Source organism: Mustela nivalis, assembly GCF_964662115.1.
Source record: "Mustela nivalis genome assembly, chromosome: 12".
NCBI lineage: Eukaryota > Metazoa > Chordata > Mammalia > Carnivora > Mustelidae > Mustela > Mustela nivalis.
In genome coordinates, this window is record NC_139031.1 from 4,947,749 (window position 1) to 4,965,646 (window position 17,898).

The 17,898-nt window shown below is 45.7% G+C and overlaps 2 protein-coding genes and 1 long non-coding RNA gene across 20 annotated transcripts in view; 1 reads left to right on the forward strand and 2 right to left on the reverse strand.

Annotated features, from left to right (window-relative positions):
- GALNT11 (polypeptide N-acetylgalactosaminyltransferase 11) overlaps positions 1-10,433 on the reverse strand; it is a 53,537-nt gene extending 43,104 nt beyond the window's left edge. For 2 of the 10 annotated variants that reach the window (XM_082693412.1, XM_082693414.1), the window contains exons 1-2: positions 10,211-10,406; positions 9,232-9,341 (exon numbers count right to left, since the gene is read on the reverse strand). The gene's annotated coding sequence lies outside the window, so the exon portion shown is untranslated. Of the gene's footprint in view, positions 1-1,288; positions 1,339-9,231; positions 9,342-9,703; positions 10,145-10,210 lie in introns of those variants that run through there. The other 8 variants (XM_082693417.1, XM_082693421.1, XM_082693419.1 and 5 more) reach the window with 8 other exon arrangements.
- Positions 10,434-10,470: 37 nt separating this feature from the next.
- Positions 10,471-12,860, forward strand: LOC309845448. The gene is made up of 4 exons (XR_014301302.1): positions 10,471-10,584; positions 11,003-11,117; positions 11,519-11,607; positions 12,773-12,860. It is a non-coding gene; the product is annotated as an uncharacterized lncRNA (long non-coding RNA).
- Positions 12,502-17,898, reverse strand: part of GALNTL5 (polypeptide N-acetylgalactosaminyltransferase like 5) — a 50,107-nt gene continuing 44,710 nt past the window's right edge. For 7 of the 9 annotated variants that reach the window (XM_082693429.1, XM_082693422.1, XM_082693425.1 and 4 more), the window contains 2 exons: positions 16,813-16,962; positions 12,502-14,215 (listed from right to left, as the gene is read on the reverse strand). In XM_082693429.1, coding sequence (XP_082549555.1) covers positions 14,024-14,215; positions 16,813-16,962 — 342 coding nt within the window. In that variant the 3' untranslated portion in view covers positions 12,502-14,023. Of the gene's footprint in view, positions 14,216-16,403; positions 16,475-16,812; positions 16,963-17,898 lie in introns of all 9 variants that reach the window. The other 2 variants (XM_082693426.1, XM_082693427.1) reach the window with 2 other exon arrangements.

Genomic DNA, 17,898 nt, shown 5'->3' on the forward strand with positions numbered 1-17,898 from the left:
GACTGATTTCAGCTAGGTTCTCCAGTCCGCCATTACCAGAAGCACAAGGCCAGGGTCATTTTCTCAACTACTGCTTTTATATTCCAAAGTGAACTGGCTAGGTATAACCAAAAAGAGAATATCAGAAAATCGTGTGACAGACTCTTCAGCATTTTTCAGAAAACTCATTTCTGAATACAATCTACCACCTCAAGATCGAGAGGTTTAGAAAGCTGACGCACCTACTAATCGAACTGGACAAATGGCCAGTTTCTACCCCAGCTCATCCTGCTGGATCAAGCTGCGGGAAATCAACAGAGCAGACACTGTCAGTTGCACATCCTCTTGAGTATCCATCTCCACAGGTCTGACTTCCAGGTGCCAGCATCTGCATCTCTGGCCCCTGGAGCCCATCTGCGCATGTGCAGTGTAGGCCCAAAAGTATATGAGCATATGTACCTTCCTAGTAGCAGCCTTCAACAAAAGACTAGTTAAAATACCCCAGAGCTCCCTTATATGCTTGCCCTGGATGCTAACTCTTGACACCTATATTCTACGCTGGTTCTCAAAGTTCCCCAGTGGAAGCTGCAGTGGCCTACAGTGGAAAATGACCTGAAATCCATACCCTCTCCTAGCTTCCTCGCCTGTCTCTCTTACTTTTTCATTCCCCTACTGGTGTGCCCTGAGATTACCGCACAAATAAACAAGGTGAACTGAAATTTTTATCTTAGGATTCTGGAGAAACCCAAACTAATAAGAGAGAAGAAATCACTTGACAAATTCTTATTATGTACTAATTTTTTACTTTTAAGTAGAAAACTTAATTTTAAAAAGGGCCTATTTAGCTTTTGTTGCCTAGAGAATGCAAAATAATGCATGCAAAAAGTTATCCTGAAAAGTTGCAAGGTATTTTTATAGTTTTGCAAGAAAAGAACTTAAAGTGAAAAGCTCTTCTAAGGAAAGCAAAAGCTATCAGACAGTACAGCTTGAAATCATTATTAATCAAGTGATAAATGTGAAATTTGCCTGCATAATCAAATCTAGATACAATACCACAGTCCTGGTATTGTGCATACAGTGCATACAGTTCACTGAAGACGGTAACTCACAAACCCTAAGTTAAAAAAAAAATGGGAGTAACTTCAGTTTCCAGTTCCAACATGAGACGAGCTTACAAGTCATCACTCCCACCCCTACAAGAAAAAACTGGACAAACTGAACATCAATATGCTTTTAGACCATCAGAGAACTGAGGTTACAGGGCAAACTGACACCCAAAACCTAGAGACACACCGTGATATCTTCTTACCTGAAGCAGAAGCTGCTGGAGCCACAAACTGATGCTGCAGACTCTGTGACCTGGCGTGAGAGTGAGAAACTCTGGGGAAGCAGTCAGGATTGGGGGGACGGGCTCCCACACTTCTGCGGGCTTTACCTCGAAGACCGTACTAGGTCCTCACCATGAATGTGGAGATACAGAAAGATCCCCTCTACTCTGACAGGGGAAGGGAAAAGTAATCACTGTAAAACACCCTAGAGCGGTTTCCAAGGCAAAGGCATTTGCTCCAGGGCAAAAGACACTGCCAGAACTTTCTCCTAGTTGGGAAAGGGCACTCCTCCCACTCCAGCCCCTGCTAGCCTTCCAGACAAACCTAAGAGAAAAGATCAACAGAAGGTCACAGCTTCCAGGAAACAGACCAGGAATTCTGCAGCTAGGGAAGGAAAAAGGTTGCAGGGGAAAAAAAGCTGCACCACTGGCAAAAACACTTGTGATGGTCGTACCTGCAGACACAGAACTCTCACCCTCCTTCGTACTTGACCACCACACCAACAGGCTCCAAATATAATAAAGGGGTTACAGCTGAGAGAGCTGCAAGACACAGACTCTCTAAGGAAGGGTACTCAGAAATTCCCCAAGTCCAGAGGGCAGATAAAAACAAGGACACTAGAAGAATTTGAGGCCTCTGGCATCTGTAGCTAAAGCAAACACTAAACACAGCCAAACCCCCAGCTAGATCACCATAAACCCAAACACTAAAAATCTACTTACTTTAGCTCCTACCTGAAACAACATGTCAAGTTTTCAACAACATTAAAAATACAAAGCATACCAAAAAGCAAGAGAAAATAAGGTCTGAAGAGACAAGCCAATCATAAGAACCAGACTTAGGTGACACAGAATTGGGGATCATAAACAAGAATTTAAAATACCTAAGGGCGCGTGGGTGGCTCAGTCAGGTAAGTATCTGACTCCTGATTTCGGCTCAGGTTATGATCTTAGGGTCATGAGATCAAGCCTGTGTTGGGCTCTGTGCTGGGCGTGGGGCCTGCTTAAGACTCTCCCTCTCCCTGCAATCCCGCCTCAACAAATAATAATATCTATAATTAATATGTTAAGAATCCTAGTGGACAAAAAACAACAACATGCAAGAATACACGAGAAACATCAATAGGGAGATGGAAACTCTAAGACGGAATCCAAAGGCAGGGCTAAAAAATCAAGAACACTGTAACAGCAATGAAGACTGCCTTCCGTGGGTTCAGAGCAGTGAGCCTGAATATAGTTCACTTCCTAAACTGAAATGCAAAGACAAAAAAAGAGGAAAATAGTACATCCAAGAACTGTGGGCAATTCAGAAAGTATAACTTACAAAGTATCAGAATATCAGAAGGAGAAGAAAAAAAAAAGCATAAGAAATATCTTAAGTAACAATGGCCAAGAAATTTCCCAAACTAGTAAGAGAACCCAAAGCAGAATAAATACCCCCCAAACTCTCACCTCGGTATAATCAAAAGACAAACAAAAATGCTGAAAGAAGCCACAGGGAGGAAAAAACTTTATCTACAGAGGGGAAAAGGGTAAGAATTAGAGTGGGATTTTCCTTAGAAATCATGTAAGCAAGAGATGGACTGAAACAGTTCAAGAATGAAAGAAAAAATCCACCTGCCTTAGAATTCTATACCCACTGACATTATCCTTCAGAAGTTAAAAAATACCTTCTTGAACATAAACTGAGGAATTCGTCATCAGTAGACTTACCCTGCAAGAAAAGTTAAAAGAAATTCTTCAAGCAGGATGAAAATGACAAAAGTAAGAAACCTGGATCTACATAAAGAACATCAGAAGAAAAAAAATGAGACTTCTTTTTCTTTTTCTTAACTGATCTAAAAGAAACTGTTCAAAGGAACTAAGTCACAATATACTGAGTGATCATAGCATACTGGTAGGTGAATGAATGACAACAATGTCACCGGAATGGGAGGAAAAAACTGGAATGGTCTTCATTAATAAGGTATCTGTACAATATGTCTGGCAATTACTGTTACATGAAGGCAGATTCAAACTGATCAGTTTAAAATGTATACTGAAAACTCCAGGGCCACCACCAAAAATTTCTTTACAAGATGTGAATATGCTAAGTATAGGTAGACTAATGGTCCCCCAGAGCCAGCCACATCCCAGAATTAAGGCTGGCTGCTAATCACTTGACCTTAAAACAAGGAGATTATCCTAGATTATCTGGGCAGACCCAGTGTAATCTGAGGGTCCTTAAATGTGAAAAGGGAAACAAAATAGGAGATCAGAATGATGCACTGTAAGAGGAGGAACTCTGCTGTTGCTGGCTTTTGAAGTGGAGGAAGAGGGCCACAAGCCAACGACTGTGTGCGGTATGCCAAGACCCGGAGCCGGTATACTGACTGAGGAATGAGGGAGCACAACCAACCACACAAACAGGGGCTTGGGGGGCGGGGGGGCAGCAGGTCCCTTCCTCAGCACCTCAGACCTCAGCTTCCACTCTGGGAACATGAAACCCCCAACAGCCTTTGGACTGAAGGTGCAACTTCAGCATACCCACATGAAGGAAGCAGAGTCACAAGATTTATCACTCGAAGCTCGAAGAAGCAGGGGGACAGGGAGTGCAATGAGCTGGGGAAAGGGCAGTCCTACATCTGGGTTACCAGGGTGCAGGAGATAAAGAGCAGGGTAGCAAGCAGCTATTATTTTTAAGGGGGCTGGGGCAGAATCACTAACTTTTCCCAGATTCACCTGAAGTGGTCATTTGAAAAGGTGCCCTGGGAAAGACAAAGCAGGAACTTCTGTCCGGCGTCCTAAACTCGCGTCCTTACCGAAATGTCCAGACTCCGGGCATGAACAGGATCATCACAAATATAAAATGCCTAGGCAGCAACTGAGAAACACAAAATTTTCCCTAAAAGGCGCTTTCCTCATCACAATTGGCCCTGTGACGTCTGGGCATTAATCTTTAGGGAAAATCACAGGCACTCTCTGGACAGTGAAGATATTAAAAGCCACTGAAATGGTTTTCATCACCCAGTGCACAAAACATCTGAGTAAAGGAAGAATACCAATCAGGAATATCAACAGACAAAAGTTCAAAATCCTATCCGTAATTCTCCCCAGTTGCTGGGGTCCAGCCAAGAAAATAAAAGCCCTTGGATAAAGGTTAAATTGGTATTTGGTTAAAAACCCCGAGTGACATTATGGAATACTTGTACCTGTTCAGACTGATTGGTCGTTGTGCGCCCAGTGCAGTGGCGAGTAGCCTAGTCCATCCGAGTGACCTACTCCTAGTATCATGCGGATAAATACCACATACACTTTTGACATGAGGGGGGGAGAAGGACAGGCAGATCGGAGGTCCTGTTCAGTGATGTTTAAGGGCAGTCCCAGGGAGATTAAAGTACACTGCTATGAACAGACAGGACCGCCTGGGAGCCGGCATGTGATAGGGGTGAGGCAAAGAAAAGTACACAGATGTGTGACCGCTCCAAGGCAATGGACGCACAGCGGACACCAACTGCCTGATCAGGGAAGCTGAAATAACTTGGGGTTCCCCCTGGATGGCTAGGCCAGGAAGCCCAAAATTGTGGGGATTATGTTCCTTGGGATGAGGGGTAGGTCATGTTCACATATGCGGTGGTGTTACCTGGGCAGATATGGAGGATTATAAAGAGCATGTGGGGGCTCTAGCCAATACCATACACTGCACTGCAAAGTGTCTTCCATGGGAGCGGCTGAACATCACAGAGTGGCCAGGCAAGCTGCAAGGATGAGTGAGGTGCCTTCTGCTGGGTAAATGGGACAAGGTTAATAAGTCAGCCGGTAGGCCACTAACTCCAGAAACAGTCTTTTGTTGAGCTTGGTAATATGCCCAGCAATTACAGTGGCCTGAGAAATGAGCTCCAATTTCTGCCTACTGTATCAAAATATTAAGTTTATTGGAAGGCTTGAACAGCAAGACTGTGGAGCCCTGAGTGGTGATCACAGGAAAAGGTCCCTTTGGGGTGGTACAGGGAAGTGACCCTGCAGCTGTGGTTCTGCAGAGAGTAGAGGGGATGCTGCGGTGGTGGCAGCTCCTGTAGCTGGTAAGGGGTCCTACCAACAAAAATTAAAGTCACTAAGTCTCCACAGGATGCAACGTGGGCCAGTCCAATGCGTGAAAATCAAAGGAAAACAACTAAGTGTTTAAAGAGGTCCCCAAAAGGTTGTAAGACCTGACACATACCTAATCTTCCAAACCTCAAAGGTGCAACGGAGGAGAACAGCTTAGCAGTCCAAGAACTACCTCAAATACCACTGCACTGCAGTAAGCGAGAGCGTCCTGGGATACCCACAGTTAGCGCTGCAAAATGTCATTCACAGGGATCATCCCAAGGAGCCAATTCAGCACTCGAGTCCCAGGGAGCGCTTGCCATCACCAGCCCCTATCATCAGTCCCGTCAGAGTCTTGTCTGCTCTACTGGAAGGCGGACACGCAGCATTCAATAGCTCCTACGATCATGGGCTGGGGCACTGTCACCTCAGCCCTGTCACCGGTGGAGGGAGCCACTCCTGAGGGGTGGCTCTCCCAGGTAGGGGAATTGAGGGGCAGGGGATCTAACAGGGTCACAGAGATTTGGGATGCCCTGAATAAGGTTTGTTTGCACCACTGGGAGCATTTACCGATATCATAAATTTTCAACAAAGTCTGGCAGGGGTTTCCCCAGAGGCACACCTTGCAAATGACTGGGTGGTGCTCTCCTCTGAGGCACAGGAGGTATCCACCTGTGAAGAGTAAAGGCTGGGGCACACATGAAGCACTGTTTTAAAGAAAATTTAGTTGTATGTTCCCAACAGTTTAACGATTGGCCTTGCATCACCAGAGAGGAGTATGAACTGTGTACACCTATCAGCCAATCAGGGTTGACATTAGGGCAATGTAATGCCCAGTGCCCAGAGGTCAGGATGTCGGTGACCACTTGGGCAAGGCTGGAGGTCTTTAAACATTTGTGCCACTGGTACCATTTAAGATAGAGGTCTTGAATCCCCTGCTAGTACCCACACCTGGTGGTATTTTGGGCACTGTCCTCCCACTCTGGGGTGGAACTGCTATCTAATTATGAGAAAACATCACACAAATCCCAAGTGACAGACATTTTACAAAATACATGAGTATTCTCAAAACTGTCACGGTCATCAAAAACAAGTCTGAGAAACTGTCAGAGCCAAGAAGCCTAAGAAGACAGGATGACTACAATGTGTATCCTGGACTGACCTTTAGTTTTTACCTAATGTCCTTAGAATGGGGGAGGGGAGAGACTAAAGAAACCTGAATAAATTCTGATGTTATTTAGTAATAATGTATCAGTCCTGGTTCATTAATTATAATAAATGTGCCATACTAATGTAGGTTGTTAATAACAGGAGAAACTTGGCATGGCATATAAAAGAACTCTCAGTACTACTCTGTAATGCAATTTTCTATGAATCTAAAACAATTCTAAAATAAAATGAATTTTAAAAAGATGGGGTGCCTGGGTGACTCAGTGGGTTAAAGCCTCTGCCTTCGGTTCAGGTCATGATCTCAGTGTCCTGGGATCAAGCCCCGAATCAGGCTCGCTGCTCGGCGGGGAGCCTGCTTCCTCCTCTCTCTCTGCCTGCCTCTCTGCCTATTTGTGATCCCTATCTGTCAAATAATTAAAAAAATTTTTTCATATATATATATATACATATATATAAAAGAGACCAGAGAAGCTCCTGGGTGGGTCAGTCAGTTAAGCATCCAACTACTGCTTTCAGCTCAGGTCATGATCTCAGGGTCATGAGACTGAGCCCTATGTATGGCTCTGAGCTCAGTGGGGAGGTGACTTGAGATGTTCATTCTCTCTCTCTCTGCACTGCCAGCCCCCATGTCTGTGCACATTCACACACACACTCTCTCTAGAATAAATAAAATCTTGGAAAAAAAAAAACCCCAAACCAGAAAGACTGTAGTCAGAATGAGCTTATTTTATACAACTAAAATAACCTAATCCTATGAAATCTGAGATTTGCTTCCAATTAACTAATAGAAGGTAAGACAGGTGGGGTTACAAATGAAAAAAAACTGCATGAAAAACCTGAAGAATATTTCTTTTAGAAGTTGATATTTAAGTCTGGCTTTAGAAAATAAGATTCCAATGGCCAAATACTGAAATATTTCAAGAAGAAAGTTCAAGTCTTGGAAAATTGCAACATAAGTATTTGTTTTTAGTTTTTCAAGCAAAATAGCAAGTGGAAAGGATGGCTATAATGAACAGATCAGCTGGTTAAGACTAGTGGAAGGTAATTACTTTTATGAGGACAGGCTGGGGTTCTGACCCTGAGGATGACACTTCACTTGTTCTGCAAGCAAAAAAAACTAGCTAATGTCTTTAAGAAAATATATCTTATGGAAAAAATACTAGCAGCAGTGTATAATGGTTTGGGACAGAGGGGAATCTAGCTTGAAATTTGAAACTTAAGCCTCAAAGCAATGTTAAAAAAAAAAAAAAAACACCAAAATGTTATTTATTTATTTTTTTTAAAAAGATTTTATTTATTTATTTGACAGAGAGAGATCACAAGTAGGCAGAGAAGCAGGCAGAGAGAGAGGAGGAAGCAGGCTCCCTGCTGAGCAGAGAGCCCCATGCGGGACTCGATCCCAGGACCCTGAGATCATGACCTGAGCCGAAGGCAGAGGCTTAACCCACTGAGCCACCCAGGCGCCCCCAAAATTTTAAGTTCCGCTGAAATAATAGCAGAAGAGGAGCAAGCACTGAACCTCTGAGGACATGCACAGTTAAAAATCCCATGGAAAAGGAAGTACTAATAAAGGACATGAGAAGGATCACAAAATCGAGACCCACAAGAGGGAGTACTGACCAGCAACATGAAGTGTCACAAAGATTTGGAGGTCAAGTCAGCAGGAGTTGAGGTGGGAGCATCAGATTTAGCCATAGGAAGGCATGAAGGTCTTAAGAGAGCAGTTTTAGGGGCGCCTGGGTGGCTCAGTGGGTTAAGCCTCTGCATTCCGCTCAGGTCATGATCTCAGGTCCTGGGATCAAGCTCCACATCAGGCTCTCTGCTCAGTGGGGAGCCTGCTTCCCTCTCTCTCTGCCTGCCTCTCTGTGAGCTCCCTGTCAAATAGATAAGTAAAATCTTAAAAAATTAAAAAAAAAAAAAAGGCAGTTTTAAAAATGGGAAGGATTAGTTCCTCAAGAAGTCAAACAGATGTTACCCTATGATCCAGCGATTCCACTCCCAGGTTTTTACCCCAAAGAATTAAAAACAGGTGCATGTAGCCTCATGTGCACAGCAGCACTACGCACAGCAGCCGGTCAAGAGATGAACCAACCAACAAACTGTGATATGGCCAAAAATGGAACTCTAATTCAGCCACAAAAAGGAACGAAGTCTAACAGACGCTCGCCAGGTATGGAATCTGAAAACAATACATGAAATAAGCCTGACACAAAAAGGCAAATACCGCACAACTCCACTGGCAGGAGGTACTCAGGCGGCCCAATTCGGAGAGGCAAAAAGGGTCCGGGAGAAGGGGAAATGGGAAGTTACTGCTTCACGGTTCGAGCTTCTGCACGGAGCGACCAAAACGTTTTTGGACACGGACGGTGATGCAATACTGCGGAAGTACTTAACAGCTGAATCGTACACTTAAAGATGGGTTATTACGGACACTGGGGAGGGTGTGTGCCGTGGGGACTGCGGTGCAGTGTGTAAGGCCGACGAGTCACAGCCCTGTACCCCTGGGGCAAACAATACATTGTATGTTAATTTTAAAAGAATTTTAATTTAAAAAAAGGTAAATTTTTAAAAAAAAGATAAATTTCATGTTGCATAAATGTTTAGAAACACCAAGTAGACCCCGGACTGCAAGGAAGAAACAGCCCAGAAACTGCCCAGAGGAGATGGGAAGACTGGGTCTTTCCCACCTTTAAGTACGAAGCGCCACCGACACACACGGAGGGTGGGGCGGTGGCCTTTCCTCGGTCTCAGGGCAGAGTAGGTTTCCACAGACGAATTTCTGGGTGAAAGCTTGGAACTTAGAGCAGGAAAACAAACAGACTTTAAAGTCGGGCCCAAGCCTGCGGTCTGGGGGGAGAGAGGGCGCGGGAAACCCGTGAAAAGCACGGCGGCCACTTCGCCGTGGTCTGGAACACCGACCCACCAACAACTGATTTCCGAACACTCGGCTGCAGCGGAACCGGACCCCGCTCCCCGCGGAGAAGACCAGCGCCGCGCGACCCCTCCAAGGACGAAGTCTTTCCGAACAGGAGGCCGCGGACTTGGTCCTTTCAGATTTATCCCAACGCCACGGCGTTTAAGAACGTCGGGAAACTACACGAGGCAAACAGCCCAAATTCTCCAACAAGCAAACAGAAAGGAAAGAGAAACCAGAGGCACCTCAGCCAAATGCCGTGTGTCACGGCGAGCGGTGGCGCCTCCCGGGAAACGCGAGCCGCCCGTTTGGGGGTGGGGCGGAGGGGGTCGGGGGGCCGGGGGGGCCGGGGGGCGGGTGCAGCGCTCACTTCTCTCCCGCGTCCGCCATCTGTTACCGTCTCTGCCGCACCCCCACTTCGCCCGGAAGACCGAGCCGCGGGGCTCCGACCCTCGTTCCGGGAAACAGCGGCGGGAGCCCCGGGCCCACGGCTCCGCGACCCCAGCGCGGCCCGGCCCCCGCCGACAGGGGCGCGCCGGGTCCCGCGGGCGGTTCCTCTGTCAACACCCAGTCCCCGGGGGCGGTGCTCGCGGGCGGACTCCGCAGCCGGCCGCGGGGCGTCAGGCCCCGGGCGCAGCCTTCAGCCTTGGGGTCTCGGGGCCGCGCGCCGGAGCCGCTAGCTTGAGGCGCTGAGGGGACGACGGAGGCCGCGCGGGCTCAGATGTCGCCGCGCCAGGCCGCGCGCTACTCACCCTGACGCAGGCAGCGCAGGATTCCGGGCTTCTGGGACTCGGGCTGTGGCATCTTCCCTCCCGCCACAGCCCGGGTCCGACCCGCATTAGCCACAGCAGGGGGAGTTGCCCGGGAAGAAACGCTGCACCCGCGCGGCGGCGGTCACGGGCTCCCGCGCCGCAGTCTCAGACTGAGCGCGCGTGCCCCTGGGGCCACGTGACGGAAGGCCCCGCCCCCGAGCGTGGGTGACGTCACCGCCCGCGCCTGGCGTGGCGCTGGCGAAGACTGCAGCGTTCGCGAAGCTCGCGGCTCGGCCGCGGCCCTGAGGGTCCGTGACGGGCGGCTTGGGTTTTTTTCTCGTTGTAAAACCCCCCCGATGAGGACAAGCGGGCGCGTACGTATTAGAAGATGTGCAGCTTCAGCTTTGCTCAAGCAAACGTGGGTTCCACTGTGAAGGCTTTGCGGTGTCCCTCCCCGAGGAGCCCTGGAAAGCCCTCACGCTGGAGGCCTCCCAGGAGGAGCGGCCGCAGCAGGCGGCGCCGGTGTCCCCTGGGGGCTGCTTGGAACTACTGGAGGGGGCGCCTGGGCGGCTCAGTGGGTTAAAGCCGCTGCCTTCGGCTCAGGTCAGGATCCCAGGGTCCTGGGATCAAGCCCCGCATCGGGCTCTCTGCTCAGCAGGGCGCCTGCTTCCTCCTCTCTCTCTGTCTGCTTGTGATCTCTCTCTGTCAAATAAATAAAATCTTAAAAAAAAAAACCTGCTGAATCAGAAGCCCTTTGCCACACCTACCTAGTCATCAAGATCTGCGTTTTAGCAAGATCTGCAGGCGAGGCGCACAAACCGAGCTTGGACCCCCGTGCTCGCGAGCGGTCAGCGCCCGAGCCCTTCCACCGCTCGCTCCGCCTGCTCCCGACCCTTGACAGCGTCAGGTACTTAAATGTTTGCCATTCTGAGGGTCTGGCGTGGAATTTTTTTCTAGCTGTTCCTTTAAACGTTTCTAAGCTATTCCGTCAAATTAGTGCATAATGGTACAAACCCAGCAGCTGAGGTTTGGGTTAGCTCCAGTTTTGCGGTTAGGAAGAATGACACTAAAATTTTAGCTGTTTGCAGCCTCATGCTGTGGTTAAGCCCAGTCTTTGACACTGGGCTGGTTTTGCTACTGTATGGGCGGGATTAGTGTGTCCCCAGATAGTTACCAGATGAAATACGGGATGGCCGGAAATTTCCATTTCAGAGCAACAAAGAACAATTTTGTGGTGTAAGTATGTTTGGTGGAATATGTGAAATACACTTGTAACAAAATATGGTGTATTCAAAATTCGGATTTCAGAGACCGGGCATCCTGTATTTTTGTCTGCTAAAATCGGCAACCCCAGCCTGTGAACAGATCCTACCCTTGGATTTCTCATCGGTGAAATGGTAATAACAACAGGGCCTATCTTACGTGTGGCTGGGCTGAGATAATCCGGGCAGAGACTTGCCACAGCCTATGAAACATAACCGGGAGCTGTTTCAGGCTGGCGCGCCTTAGGCTGCATTCCGAGAAGTGTGCTTTCTTTAGAGAACTCCCAGGCTTACTTTAAGGTTTGTCTGAACATTCCATCATACCAAAACTGTGTTTTAAGGAAAGCTTTGAGTGGGTTAGGTTCAAAATAGAAGTCAGGTTTTTAAGTTTCCACATGAAACAGAAAATTGCCACCTATAGGCTAATACGGATTTCCTTTCGATCACACCAGTACTTGGATATTTATTCTCATTTCTATTCCAGACTTGTCTAAGGAATATACTACATCATCTCTAAGACTTGCCCACACTGTTATCTGGTACCGGAACGAAGACTCACACTAAAAAATTAAAATTTAAGGGGCACCTGGGTGGCTCAGTCTGTTGAGCACCTGACCTTTGGGTTCAGCTCAGGTCATGATCTCAGGGTCTAGATCGAGCCCTGCGTCAGGCTCCGTCCGCACTATGCGGAGAGTCTGCTTGAGATTCTCTCCCTCTCCTCCTGTCCCTGTCCTCCCATCCCTTTCTCCCCATGCCTGCAGGTGTGCCCGGTCTCTAAGGAGAAAAAAACAAACAAACAAGTAATACCTAATATTAGGCTCATGGCTCTAAGAACATTTGTCTTTTCCTTTCGGCAAAGCTGATTATTTGCCATATCCTCCTTTATGCTTACCAAAGGGAAAAAAACTATGCTCAAATTTCAAAACTAAAAAAAAAGTTATTTCAAAATGATTTATTTATACTAGAATTTTTTCCTTCTGCTATAGATTTGTATTTTGTATTTTACCCTAATTTTAATAGATCCATGTGTTTATTATAAACATTTTTTATTACTTCCTAGAAGCAGGTAAAGTATAAATATGGGCCAAGAATAAAATCATAACGTGGTGCTTATTTTGTGTTGCCAGATTGACTTTTTAAAGGCTCAGTCACGTTCCCTGACCACCGTAATATATAAGCTCAGGTCTTCCCCATGTCATTCTAACAACAGATTCTAGAGAGTAAGTTGCCAAATACATATGTATAAAGAGATCATAGTAACTGGTTCTTTTTTCTTTACATTATATGGATCATCTCAAAGAACACGAGCTCCATGAAGGGAGGGATGTTTTGTTGTTCCCCCGTCTGCTGTGTCCCAGCACCTAGAAGGATATCTGGCCCTGGATGACTACTCAGTTGTCGACTGAATGAGCATAAAAGATAAGTTGTCTCCTACTATAAAAACTAGTTTATACGCTAAGTGTAGTGATCCTACCCCGTCTCCCCCGGTTCTTTTATTCCTTTCAATGTGTTTCTACCTGCATTTTCTCATTGTTTCTGTGAATTAAATATATGGCCCCTTCCTAGCCACCTTCACCAGGGTGAACACAGTAGCCATCCTTCTAACTCAAAAGAAATACTTTAGACATTTGGGGGATGCCTGGGTGGCTCAGTGGGTTGGGCCTCTGCCTTCAGCTTGGGTCTTGATCTCTGGGTCCAGGGATCAAGTCTCATATCAGGCTCTCTGCTCAGCGGGGAGCCTGCTTCCTCTCTTTCCCTGCCTACTTGTGAACTCTCTGTCAAATAAATAAATGAAAATAAATAAATAAAAATAGACGTTTGGGAGTGTGTTCACACAGGGTAGATAGGGAACTTAGCTACTTCTTCCCCAGTCCCAGCTAAACAGTTCTTAGTCAGAACATAGATTCACAACAGAGCGCACACTCCAAGAAAGGTCAGGAGAGCTGTAAGCCAGAGCCATGGGAGGGGAAAAATATGAACAAGGCAAAACTGGAAGCAGGGAAGAGGGACTGTCTCCTAATGACAAAAGGACTGACAGACACAAACCAGAAGGCTGGCCTAGAGAACTGGACACCACAGCAAGTGGATGGGACGTCGGAAACTCAGGAACCCAGCCAAGCAAGGGATCAGTTCCAATATCTACACTGGCAACAAGAGAGGAGCTCGAAACAGTTGAGCTGAAGTTGGTATGTACCAACCAAGGCTCTCTGTGAATGTCCTTCTGAGAAGGCCACCAGGCCAGGTCACCTGCCTGGAGTGAATGGAGTTGACAGAGTCTCCAAAAGTGGAACCTTCCCTATGGTCCAACAGGACCAAGTGAGTCTGGCAAATAACAAAGAGAATACACTTCACTTCACACAACTGTATGACAGTCTCATCTGTGTGACCGTGTAGTGGGATGTGTAACAAAGTATTAAGAACTATCGTTAAAGGAAGACAGAAAGGCACTCTGGTTGTATTTCTTACTGCACATCACTTAATTTCATGTTGTTCCAAACTCGCGTCAGGTCTGGAACTGTGTTCTTTGCTGTGTTGAAGACCTCAGAGGTTTTTAGTCCTTCATTAATGAAAAGGATTTGTTTCCTTTTCTTTGGCTGTCCTTAGATGTCTCCAGTTCTGGGAAGACATTATCCAAATACCACTGAAATGGTTTGCAACCCAACCGTTTCCTCAGTTCAACGCGCTCGCTGATGTTTCCATAGTCAACAGATTTCAGACCAGGTTGTCGTAAAAAAAACTGCTCCTAAATGGAAATAGAGAGTCAGTCATTCCATTAAGCCAAACAAGCCATATCTAACGTAGCAGTATATCCTTCCATCACCTGAACAACAACAACAAAAATCAGAAGACCTTCCGACTCCATCCATAGCAGGAGGGCAGAGACACACGTGGTACCTGGATTCCCTCAACCCACACGCATTCACAGTATGTGCTGTGACAAACCACAGCAGAGGGGTGTAGAGGGATCCAGGGCGGGACCCAGGGATCCGGTGCTGCTTCTCAGAAGCCCAAGAATCACAGCCCCCTATGGTGACATGTTTATATGTTCAGATTGTAGAAGACTTTTAAAATATACTAACAGGTAGGGGCTCTGTGGAGCAGCTAGGGGCTACCTAGGTGGCTCAGTTGGTTAATGATCTATCTTCAGCTCAGGTCATGATCCCAGGGTCTGGGGACTGAGCCACTCATCAGGCTCTCTGCTCAGCAGGGAGTCAGCTTTTCCCTCTTCCTCTGTCCCCCCACCCCCATCCCCCACCCCCACCCCTGCCTCCACCCATGCACTCTCTCTCTAAAAATAAATAAATATTTTTTAGAAAAATAAAATAAAACATGCTAACAGGTGGAAAAATTGCAGAACAAAATATTGTGTGAATCTCATTATATAAAAGGATATATATTTGTTTTTAAATGTGTGTTAACAAGAAACTATTCATTTTAGTGATTGCTAAATTTAGTGATTTAGCACTTGCTAATTTAATGTTAACTTCTGAGGGGTGGAACTATGGTCTGAGAAAGCTTTTCACTTAGTATTCTTTCAGTACTGTATGACTTAAACATGAGTATGTTTTACCTTTTAAAAATAATTTCTTTTAAAAATCAGGATATATAATAAGCATACAAAAAGTACATAAAATTCAATGTGCAACTTAATGAACTGTTGAAAAATCAACCCCTGTGATACTGACTAGGTCAAGAAATACTACACAAACAATCTCCTTGAAGCCCCCAGCCTTTCCCATCCTGAACAAAGCCTTTCCCTTGGTTTTAAATACTAACTTGATTATGTATTCATGCTTTTGCTTTTTTTTAGCTTTGATTATCTAATTGTGCACACATAAATTATGTGACTTGATTTTACCCATTTTTAATTTAATAGGAACTGGAATAAATCAGTATACATTCTATTGTTTTTGGCTGCTTTAGTTCACCATTATGTCCTTAAGATGGGCTGTACTGTTGTATGTACGTCTATGGTTAATTTTCATGGCCAAATAGAATTATATCCATTAAATATGTCGCATTCGTCCATTCTGACCTGATGAGCGCATGGGCTGTATTTAGTGCAGCTGACACCTACAGTGTTGTTCGTGGGCTGTAACTAGTGCAGCTGACACCTACGATCCTGTTCGTGAGCATTCTCCTTCGTGCATTCTTGCACAAAGAATGCCTTTCTGGGATGAATGTGTCGGATGGAATTGCTAGATTGTGGGATATTCATGATCTTTACTTGATTTTGCCAAACTGTCTTCCAAAGTGAGTTTGTAATAATGAGTGCTCTCACACGCGATGTCTGAGAATTCCTGTGCTTGCCAATACTTGGACCTATCAGACTTTAAACAGTTTTGCCAATCTAAATGGCTATGTAAAAATACCTCACTGAGGCTTTAATCCGCATTGCCCTGATTACTAAAGAGTATTATTACTTTTATACTTTAAAATAATAAATAAATATTAGATTAAGACCAGAACATAGACTATCATAGAGAGATTCTTACATATTTCTCCCCATGTATCTGATGTGAGGTCTTTTGGGGGTTACTGCCATATTGGTTTGTGCACGGGTTGTGCGGGGACCACTTTCAAATCGGGCCAAAGCGGCATGTTCTCTGTGCATCCTTTTAGGTCCTGGCTAGGGGCTGTAGGCTTGGGGAGGTGCACAGATGAAGGAGCATGGCTTTGGTAGAGAAATTTTTGACTGTCGGTTGAAGAGAGGTAATGGGGGATGCCTGGGTGGCTCAGTGGGTTAAGCCTCTGCCTTTGGCTCAGGTCATGATCTCAGGGTCTTAGGATCAAGCCCCTCATCAGGCTCTTTGCTCAGTGGGGAGCTTGCTTCCCCCTCTCTCCGCCTGCCTCTCTGCCTACTTGTGATCTCTGTCTGTCAAATAAATAAAATCTTTAAAAAAAAGAAAAGAGGTAATGGAGTTTCTCACGTGGTCTCCAGATCACAGCAGCTGCATCCCTTGAGAACTTGGTAGTAGAGGAAGAGAATCTGGGGAACTGCCTGTGGGGAGGAGGGCAGGGAGTGCTGCTTCAGAGGAGCACTGCTTGGCGGGGGGAAATAGATCTGGGCCAAACAAACTCCCGGTGGTGGTTGATTTACTTCTGAGAAACTTGAGTTTCCCTAGAAATTAAAAAGTAATGCTCCAGGGCAGTAGGTTCAAATGAACCAATTGAGAATAGGGTCTGGGAAGGCAGATGAGTGGCTGGCGGCTAATTTAAGGAAATAGAGGGAAAACCCCCAAAACTTCCTATCTGGAAAGGTAGTAGTAGCAGGTGTCTTTAGGGCAATCCCATTCTGTACTCTTGCTTGTCTTTCCAAATCAGAGACGTTTCCTTCACCTTGTATTGGTCCAGCCAAACGTGCACCAATCTGAGATTGTTATAGGTCACGGATTTCATAAAACCAGGTCGACCTGGAAAGCGCGGCTTATTGATGAGTCCCACTCTCGAGCAGGGGAGTATGAAAAGTTGGCCTCCACACACCCAGATCTAGATGAAACCGAAAAACATTAATGCATGTTTGCTAGTAGTACTAGGCAACTGCAGAATCTTTTTTTTTTTTTTAAACAAACATAGGAATAGCTAACATGTCTTAGGTTGTTCATTTAAGCCTCACAACAACCCTATAATGTGGATACTGTGGTTATCCCCACTTTACAGATAAAGAAACTCATACATACGTTGAATAAGAAACGCCCAGTGACAGAGTGTGCAGGGTTTAAACTCAGGAAGTTTGGCTTCCGAGTCAGCACTCCAAATACAAAGTAATTCTGTCTCCTTCATAAAAAATAATTCTTTGTTTTTGTTTTGTTCTTTTTTATTTTTTTATTTTTATTTATTTTTTTTTATTCAGAATATTCTTTTATTTATTTTTTTTTAACTTTTTATTTTTTATAAACATATATTTTTATCCCCAGGGGTACAGGTCTGTGAATCACCAGGTTTACACACTTCACAGCACTCACCAAAGCACATACCCTCCCCAATGTCCATAATCCCACCCCCTTCTCCCAAACCCCCTCCCCCCAGCAACCCTCAGTTTGTTTTGTGAGATTAAGAGTCACTTATGGTTTGTCTCCCTCCCAATCCCATCTTGAACTAGAGCGTATCATGCTTAGCGAAATAAGTCAAGCAGAGAAAGACAACTATCATATGATCTCCCTGATATGAGGAAGTGGTGATGCAACATGGAGGCTTAAGTGGGTAGGAGAAGAATAAATGAAACAAGATGTTTTGTTCTTTTTTAAAAAAATTTTATTTATTTGACCGAGAGAGAGAGTGAGTGAGCACAAGCAAGGGGGCGCAGCAGGCAGAGGGAGAGGGAGAAGTAGTTTCCCCACTGAGCAGGGAGCTGATGCAGGACTTGATCCCAGGACCTTGGAATCATGACCTGAGCCAAAGGCAGATGCTTAACCCACTGAGCCA